The sequence below is a fragment of the Salvelinus alpinus genome, chromosome 27 (genome assembly GCF_045679555.1).
Source record: "Salvelinus alpinus chromosome 27, SLU_Salpinus.1, whole genome shotgun sequence".
NCBI classification, from domain to species: Eukaryota; Metazoa; Chordata; class Actinopteri; order Salmoniformes; family Salmonidae; genus Salvelinus; species Salvelinus alpinus.
In genome coordinates, this window is record NC_092112.1 from 5,293,895 (window position 1) to 5,303,484 (window position 9,590).

Genomic DNA, 9,590 nt, shown 5'->3' on the forward strand with positions numbered 1-9,590 from the left:
TGGAGCGCGATGAGACAAGGATATCCCTACCGGCCAAACCCTCCCTAGCCCGGACGACGCTAAGCCAATTGTGCGTCGCCCCACGGACCTCCCGGTCGCGGCCGGCTGCGACAGAGCCTGGGCGCGAACCCAGACTCTGGTGGCGCAGCATAGCACTGCGATGCAGTGCTCTAGACCACTGCGCCACCCGGGAGGCCTCGGCTTTAGAGTTCTTTAGTGAGCTAATCACCTTGTTCACCTTTGACTCAGAAACCTCCCTTATGATGAAGACAGGTTGAGCGTCATTCACTAGCACTGAGCCCAAGAAACCAGTGGAGGGGTTCTGTGTCAGTACCCTGACAGAGTCAATAAAATAGGAATTGAAGGCTATTGCTATTTCGACTGCATCCTGTGTTAGATTGTTATTCACCATGATTTCTAGTCTTTTTGCAGTGTTACCATGGTCTTTCCCTGTTAACTTTTTTAGATTCTCCCAGATCAATTTAGAATTTCCCTTTTTGCTTTACCAATTATGTTAATCAAAAAGTTTGCCTTGGCCTGTCTGATTTCTGATGCAAATTAATTACTTAAAAATCATACAATGTGATTTTCTGGATTTTTGTTTTAGATTCAGTCTCTCACAGTTGAAGTGTACCTATGATAAAAATTACAGACCTCTACATGCTTTGTAAGTAGGAAAACCTGCAAAATCAGCAGTGTTTCAAATACTTGTTCTCCCCACTGTATGCGATCATAGTTTGTCTATTTTATTAGCGATTGATTGTACGTTGGCTAATAGGACTGATGGTAAAGGTAGATTGTCCTCTTGGCGTCGGATCCTTACAAGGCACCCAGACCGTCGTCCAAGATATCTGTCTTTTCCTCCTGTGAATGAGGGGGATGAGGGCCTTGTCGGGCGTCTGAAGTAAATCCTTCCGTCCGACTCGTTGAAGAGAAAGTATTCCTCCAGTATGGAGTGAGTAATCGCTGTCCTGATATCTAGAAGCTCTTTTCGGTCATAAGACAGAGGCAGAAACATTATGTACAAAATAAGTAACAATTAATACGGAAAAACATACACAATAGCACGATTAGCTACAGGATCGTAAAACGGCAGCCATTTTTTTTCTGTGCTCTTGCCAACGCTATTCCTTTCTCTCTGTGTGCCCAGTGAGGGCTGGATGTGTTCCAGGAAGCCAGGGTATACTGATGGAGAGGTCACCCAGAGAGAGGACACCATGGTGGGGCACAGACTATGGGCTAGATTCAATCTGTATGGCGTTAGATCTGACATATGCAGCGTCATACCGTGAACGCAGTCTCCGCTAACACGGCAACGTTGCCTTTAAACTTCTATCGCACTGTAGCGCAGCTATTCAGCACTACGGATTGAATCGAGCCCTGAATCTAGGCCTATGTGTGCGTGTCATAGACGTAAGGTGTGTGTCCACTCCTACAATAAGAGTCGACCAGTCTATTCCTTCTGGTTTTGAACCCATCTCTTTATTCAGCCTCGTAATAAAATGCCAAACAATGCATGTCTATCACAGGGACGCCATGACAACCAGGGGCAGCTGTAGCTGTCAGACACCACTAAGCCCTGCTCCCAATCACCACGACAGAGACTGTGGCGTTTTAACGCAGTGCAACATGTCAACAACACGTCAACAACCAAAAAGAAACTCAAAATCAAAGACAGCAGCTAAAACAATAATCCATATTTACCCATTAGTATCTATGGTATAGTAGTGTGTTTTTGTTCATTCATATAGTTTAATAATAAAAGCCTTCTCTGGGTAATAAATAGATTCACATTAACCACCTTGTTAACCTGTTAGCCACTCCATGTTCACCCTAACTAACTCCACATTCAAAACAATACAAACATTTTACCCAGGGTGAATTCAGTGGTTAAAACCTGCAAAACGTTGCAGACAGAAATGTAAGAAATAGAGCTGACATGATTCTGACATACAGTTGTCTGTTCTACTGTAATCCAGTTCTATCTGAATGTTATGTAACGTTGCTTCCTGCTGGCCTCACCCAATCACCTTACATGTAGGTCTCTGGATCATTCTGATTGGTTTGTTTTGCTTCCATTGGCTCCTCCACCCTATCCAATCCAGAGTTCGGAAGGAACGGAAAATAACCGCTAAGAAATAAAAATCATGCTGTCTGGTTAATCGCTTCTTTACAACAGGCTGTTTCCCTAACGACAGGGTGACTTGACGACTAACAACATGGTGGTGCTGCTGAGTCCATATTATTAATGCTGGGACTGATGACTGATATGTGTATGGTAGGTAGATGCCGAGCCCTAATACTGAACTGGGTTAGTGAGTCAGTGGAGTGAGTCTCTTCCCAATCCGAGAGAAGCATGCGAGACTTGGTTCTGGGTTCAGAGATTATGGAGTTTGATGTGTGCCTTGCATCTACAGACAGAGGTCTCTATAGATCCATACTTTGTGCTAACAACCTGACATCTCATTTACACTAGCCATTAGCCTAGCACCCTGCTAACAATGCCCATTCAGATGAACTGTTCAGAGCTAGCCATTAGCCCAGCACCCTGCTAACACCTCCCATACAGATGAACTGTTCAGAGCTAGCCATTAGCCTAGCACCCTGCTAACACCTCCCATACAGATTAACCAAAGATTTTCATAACTAACCCAAGATAGACCGGAGTCTGTCATTTCCGATGGGAGCAAATAAACCATAGTGGGGAGAACAAACAAGGAGGTGGGCAGAGCCAAGCACGAGCTAGTGAGATCCTATTGGCACATTCTAGCATTTATTTGCATATTTACATTAGGGAACGCTTATTCTGAAGTGCTTGTGTGCAATAACTCAATTCACCCTTACACTCCTAAACAACACAACACTTTGAGACTTTAGTAAAGGATAAAGTCTACAAAACGCAGTACACTCTGTTTGTTACAGATTCTAGTTTGGGAAACAGAAAACTGTATGAGGTCAAATGTTTCGTCGATGAGAAAATTTGCAGAATGTCGGCCAAAATCCTTCTCCCACTGCCGGCCACTGTGCTTCCTCTCATCACCATATTTGGTAGAGCTAGCTATTAGTCTAGTGTCCTGTTAACAGCGCCCATACAGATGAACTGTTCAGAGCTAGCTATTAGCCTAGCATCCTGCTAATATCACCCATACAGATGAACTGTTCAGAGCTAGCTATTAGCCTAGCATCCTGCTAACAATGCCCATTCAGATGAACTGTTCAGAGCTAGCTATTAGTCTTGTGTCCTGCTAACATCGCCCATACAGATTAACTGTTCAGAGCTAGCTATTAGCCTAGCATCCTGCTAACATCTCCCATACAGATGAACTGTTCAGATGAACTGTTCAGAGCTAGCTATTAGCCTAGTGTCCTGCTCAGAGCTAGCTATTAGCCTAGTGTCCTGCTCAGAGCTAGCTATTAGCCTAGTGTCCTGCTAACAATGCCCATTCAGATGAACTGTCCGGAGCGCAGACATGTCTTGGGGGTGGTTGGGAGAGGATGGCAGAAGAGAAGGGAAGGAGGGGGCTGTGCAACAGAACGAAAAAGAAAGAGAGAGTAAATGAGGGAAGGGAAGTGATGAAGAGAAAGGATGTGTAGAGTGATGAAGAGAACAGAGGTGTAGAGTGATGAAGAGAACGGAGGTGTAGAGTGATGAAGAGAACGGAGGTGTAGAGTGATGAAGAGAACGGAGGTGTAGAGTGATGAAGAGAACGGAGGTGTAGAGTGATGAAGAGAACGGAGGTGTAGAGTGATGAAGAGAACGGAGGTGTAGAGTGATGAAGAGAACGGAGGTGTAGAGTGATGAAGAGAACGGAGGTGTAGAGTGATGAAGAGAACGGAGGTGTAGAGTGATGAAGAGAACGGAGGTGTAGAGTGATGAAGAGAACGGAGGTGTAGAGTGATGAAGAGAACGGAGGTGTAGAGTGATGAAGAGAACGGAGGTGTAGAGTGATGAAGAGAACGGAGGTGTAGAGTGATGAAGAGAACGGAGGTGTAGAGTGATGAAGAGAACAGAGGTGTAGAGTGATGAAGAGAACGGAGGTGTAGTGATGAAGAGAACGGAGGTGTAGTGATGAAGAGAACGGAGGTGTAGAGTGATGAAGAGAACGGAGGTGTAGAGTGATGAAGAGAACGGAGGTGTAGAGTGATGAAGAGAACGGAGGTGTAGAGTGATGAAGAGAACAGAGGTGTAGAGTGATGAAGAGAACGGAGGTGTAGTGATGAAGAGAACGGAGGTGTAGAGTGATGAAGAGAACGGAGGTGTAGAGTGATGAAGAGAACGGAGGTGTAGAGTGATGAAGAGAACAGAGGTGTAGAGTGATGAAGAGAACGGAGGTGTAGAGTGATGAAGAGAACGGAGGTGTAGAGTGATGAAGAGAACGGAGGTGTAGAGTGATGAAGAGAACAGAGGTGTAGAGTGATGAAGAGAACGGAGGTGTAGAGTGATGAAGAGAACAGAGGTGTAGTGATGAAGAGAACAGAGGTGTGTTTAGTAATCTTCCTCGTCTCCCTGTGGCGCCTCCTCCACCTTGTCGTACTCTGGCGCCATGAAGCCATCCTAAAACACATACGCACACAGAGGTCAGACAGAGGTCAGGGGCTGGCTGGGGGTGTGTATGCGCCTGTGTGTGTGCATGTGAAAAGTTGTGTGAATGGTGTGTGTGTAATTATTAATTCTATTCACCTTTAGTGATCAGGTAAGTTGTCTGAGAAGGTATTCTCTTTCTCAACCTCGCCCTGGGGAAGATTTACAGGGGAAAGGAGAGGTGGAGAGGAGAGGGGAAGATTTACAGGGGAGAGGAGAGGACATGAGGAGAGGGGGAGAGTGAGCCATGGTTAAATGACCATGATGGTTTGGGGTGGGAGCCATGGGATGTCAGGTGACCACAGAGAGTCTAACGTCTCAGCTGAAGGACGGTGTTCTATCAAACCAGGCTGCCCAACTGGTGTGATGTCATTACCAGGGTCTGGTTTTGTCCCTGGACCTAGCTGGTAACCTGGTAACCTAGCTGGTAACCTAGCTGGTAAGCTAGCTGGTAACCTGGTAACCTAGCTGGTAACCTAGCTGGTAAGCTAGCTGGTAACCTAGCTGGTAACCTGGTAACCTAGCTGGTAAGCTAGCTGGTAACCTGGTAACCTAGCTGGTAACCTAGCTGGTAACCTAGCAGGTAAGCTAGCTGGTAACCTAGCTGGTAAGCTAGCTGGTAACCTAGCTGGTAACCTAGCTGGTAACCTAGCTGGTAAGCTAGCTGGTAAGCTAGCTGGTAAGCTAGCTGGTAACCTAGCTGGTAACCTAGCTGGTAACCTAGCTGGTAACCTAGCAGGTAAGCTAGCTGGTAACCTAGCTGGTAACCTAGCTGGTAAGCTAGCTGGTAACCTAGCTTGTAAGCTAGCTGGTAACCTATCTTGTAAGCTAGCTGGTAACCTAGCTGGTAACCTAGCTGGTAACCTAGCTGGTAACCTGGTAACCTAGCTGGTAAGCTAGCTGGTAACCTGGCTGGTAACCTAACTGGTAACCTGGCTGGTAACCTAGCTGGTAACCTGGTAACCTGGCTGGTAACCTGGTAACCTAGCTGGTAACCTAGCTGGTAAGCTAGCTGGTAACCTAGCTGGTAACCTAGCTGTTAACCTAGCAGGTAAGCTAGCAGGTAACCTAGCAGGTAAGCTAGCTGGTAACCTAGCTGGTAAGCTAGCTGGTAACCTGGCTGGTAACCTAACTGGTAACCTGGCTGGTAACCTAACTGGTAACCTGGTAACCTGGCTGGTAACCTGGTAACCTAGCTGGTAACCTAGCTGGTAAGCTAGCTGGTAACCTAGCTGGTAACCTAGCTGTTAACCTAGCAGGTAAGCTAGCAGGTAACCTAGCAGGTAAGCTAGCTGGTAACCTAGCTGGTAAGCTAGCTGGTAACCTGGCTGGTAACCTAGCTGGTAAGTTAGCTGGTAAGCTAGCTGGTAACCTAGCTGGTAACCTAGCTGGTAACCTAGCAGGTAAGCTAGCTGGTAACCTAGCTGGTAACCTAGCTGGTAACCTAGCTGGTAACCTAGCTTCATACACTTAAAGGGGAATTGAAGTATTTTATAACTTGAGTCTACGGGTGAGTATCCATGGAAACCAGTTTAGACGACATTGATGGTGAAGTTTCTAACGTTGTAAAATACTGAACTTCACCTTTACAACACTCATAAAAAACTAACAGAACAAACAATGGTTAGTATGACTATTAAACAGTTTTGTTAATATTTGATTAGATGAATTCTACCTCCTGTTTTGAACCTTTAGGCTTCTAGTTGGTGTGGTGGAGCATCAGCTCCTCCGGTAGGACTGTGCGTAATCCTACCGCCCTCTACTGTGGATGGCAATATACAGAGCATTCAGAAAGTATTCAGACCCCTTCACTTTTTTCACATTTTGTTACGTTACAGTCTTATTCTAAAATACATTGAATACATGTTTTTTCTCATCAATCATCAATCTACACACAATACCTCATAATGCAAATGTATTAAAAAACGAACAGAAATACCTAATTTACAGAAGTATTCAGACCCTTTGCTATGAAACTCGAAATTGAGCTCAGGTGCATCCTGTTTCCATTGATCATCCTTGAGATGTTTCTACAACTTGGAGTCCACCTGATATAAATTCAATTGATTGGACATGATTTGGGCTCCCGAGAGGCGCTGCATCTCAATGCTAGAGGTGTCACTACAAACCCTGGTTTGATTCCAGGCTGTATTACAACTGGCCGTGATTGGGAGTCCCATAGGGCGGCACACAATTGGCCCAGCATTGTCCGGGTTTGGCCGGGGTAGCCCGTCACTATAAATAAGAATTTGTTCTTAACTGACTTGCCTAGTTAAATTAAGGTTAAATAAAAAACAATTTTTTGGGAAGAGAACACACCTGTCTATTTAAGGTCCCACAGTTGACAGTGCATGTCAGAGCAAAAACCAAGCCATGAGGTCGAAGGAATTGTCCGTAGAGCTCCGAGACAGGATTGTGTCGAGGCACAGATCGGGGGAAGGGTACCAAAACATTTCTGCAGCATTGAAGGTCCCCAAGAACACAGTGGCCTCCATCATTCTTAAATGGGAGAAGTTTGGAACCACCGAGACTCTTCCTATAAGTGGCCGCTCGGCCAAACTGAGCAATCGGAGAGAAGGGCCTTGGTCTGGGAGGTGGCCAAGAACCCAATGGTCACTCTGACAGAGCTCCAGAGTTCCTCTGTGGAGATAGGTTGTCCTTCTGGAAGGTTCTCAATCTCTGCAGCACTCCACCAATCAGGCCTTTATGGTAGAGTGGCCAGACAGATGCCACTCCTCAGTAAAGAGACGCATGACATCCCGCTTGGAGTTTGCCAAATGGCACCTAAAGACTCTCAGACCATGAGAAACAAGATTCTCTGGTCTGATGAAACCAAGATTGAACTCTTTGGCCTGAATACCAAGCGTCACGTCTGGAGGAAACCTGGCACCATCCCTACGGTGAAGCATGGTGGTGGCAGCATCATCCTGTGGGGATGTTTTTCAGCAGCAGGGACTGGGAGACTAATCAGGATGGAGGGAAAGATGAACGGAGCAAAGTACAGAGATCCTTGATGAAAACCTGCTCCAGAGCGCTCAGGACCTCAGACTGGGTGAAGGATCACCTTCCAACAAGACAACGACCCTAAGCACACAGCCAAGACAACGCAGGAGTGGCTTCGGAACAAGTCTCTGAATGTCCTTGAGTGGCCCAGCCACAGCCCGGACTTGAACCTGATCGAACATCTCTAGAGAGACCTGAAAATAGCTGTGCAGCGACGCTCCCCATCCAACCTGACAGAGATTGAGAGGATCTGCAGAGAAGAATACAGGTGTGCCAAGCTTGTAGTGTCATACCCAAGAAGACTCAAGGCTGTAATCACTGCCAAAGGTGCTTCAACAAAGTACTGAGTAAAGGGTCTGAATACTTGTTTAAATATTTGTATAATGCTGTTGATAATGATGTTGCAAAAATGTCTAAACACCTGTTTATGCTTTGTCATTATGGGGTATTGTGATGTCATTATGGGGTATTGTGATGTCATTATGGGGCATTGTGATGTCATTATGGGGCATTGTGATGTCATTATGGGGCATTGTGATGTCATTATGGGGTATTGTGATGTCATTATGGGGTATTGTGATGTCATTATGGGGTATTGTGATGTCATTATGGGGTATTGTGTGTAGATTGATGAGAAAAAAAAACAACTATCCTATACATTTTAGAATAAGGCTGTGATGTAACAAAATGTGGTAAAAAGTCAAGGGGTCTGAATACTTTCCGAATGCCCTGTATATAGTGTGCGTTTCAACAGACACTATATGTCCTAAAGTACAGTACCAGTCAGAAGTTCGGACACACCTCATTCCAGGGTTTTTATTTATTTTTACTATTTTCTACATTGTCGAATAATAGTGAAGACATCGAAACTGTCACGCAGCTGTCATCAAGGCAAAGGGTGGCTACTAAATATATTTAGATTTGTTTAACACTTTTTTGGTTACTACATGATTCCATATGTGTTATTTCATTTATGTAGAAAATAGTAAAAAATTAAGAAAAACCCTTGAATGAGAAGGTGTATGTCTGTTCTATTCAGTGTGTGTGTGTGTGTGTCTGTTTTATCCAGTGTGTGTGTGTGTTTTATCCAGTGTGTGTGTGTGTGTTTTATCCAGTGTGTGTGTGTTTTATCCAGTGTGTGTGTGTTTTATCCAGTGTGTGTGTGTTTTATCCAGTGTGTGTGTGTTTTATCCAGTGTGTGTGTGTTTTATCCAGTGTGTGTGTGTTTTATCCAGTGTGTGTCTGTTTTATCCAGTGTGTGTCTGTTTTATCCAGTGTGTGTCTGTTTTATCCAGTCTGTGTGTGTGTTTTATCCAGTCTGTGTGTGTTTATATAGTCTGTATGCGTCTGTGTGTCCTACCTCAGTAGCGTACAGTATATCCATGATCTTGGAGAGTGTTGGGCTGGTGTTGGTCTCATTCTCCTGACAGATCAGCTCGATGTCTCTCAGCTTACTGAAGTAGAAATCTCTCTCTTTCTCTAGACCATCCACCGTCAGCTTCAGATCCAACATCTACACACACACACACACACACACACACACACACACACACACACACACACACACACACACACACACACACACACACACACACACACACACACACACACACACACACACACACACACACACACACACAGGAAGAGGTAGAGAGAGAGAAGGGGGAGGCAGAGGTAAGAGCCCCTCCTCCCAGCTGCCCACTGCACTGAGGAAACACTGTCACCACCGATAAATCCACTAGAATTGAGAATTTCAATAAGCATTTTTCTACGGTTGGCCATGCTTTCCACCTGGCTACCCCTACCTCGATCAACAGCCCTCCACCCCCCACAGCAACTCGCCCACGCCTCCCCACTTCTCCTTTACCCAAATTCAGATAGCTGATGTTCTGAAAGACCTGCAAAATCTGGACCCTTTCTTTCTAAAATGATCTCCTGAAAATGTAGCAACCCCTATTACTAGCCTGTTCAACCTCTCTTTCGTATCGTCTGAGATCCCCAAAGA

The 9,590-nt window shown here is 45.3% G+C and overlaps 1 protein-coding gene across 4 annotated transcripts in view; it reads right to left on the reverse strand.

Moving 5' to 3' along the window:
* Window positions 1–1,460: 1,460 nt before the first annotated feature.
* LOC139555914 (microtubule-associated protein RP/EB family member 3-like) overlaps window positions 1,461–9,590 on the reverse strand; it is a 42,982-nt gene continuing 34,852 nt past the window's right edge. For 2 of the 4 annotated variants that reach the window (XM_071369282.1, XM_071369283.1), the window contains exons 6-9: window positions 8,946–9,098; window positions 4,682–4,734; window positions 3,390–4,555; window positions 1,461–3,178 (exon numbers count right to left, since the gene is read on the reverse strand). In XM_071369282.1, the coding sequence (XP_071225383.1) occupies window positions 4,684–4,734; window positions 8,946–9,098 (204 nt within the window). In that variant the 3' untranslated portion in view covers window positions 1,461–3,178; window positions 3,390–4,555; window positions 4,682–4,683. Of the gene's footprint in view, window positions 3,179–3,389; window positions 4,556–4,681; window positions 4,735–6,257; window positions 6,345–8,945; window positions 9,099–9,590 lie in introns of those variants that run through there. The other 2 variants (XM_071369284.1, XM_071369285.1) reach the window with 2 other exon arrangements.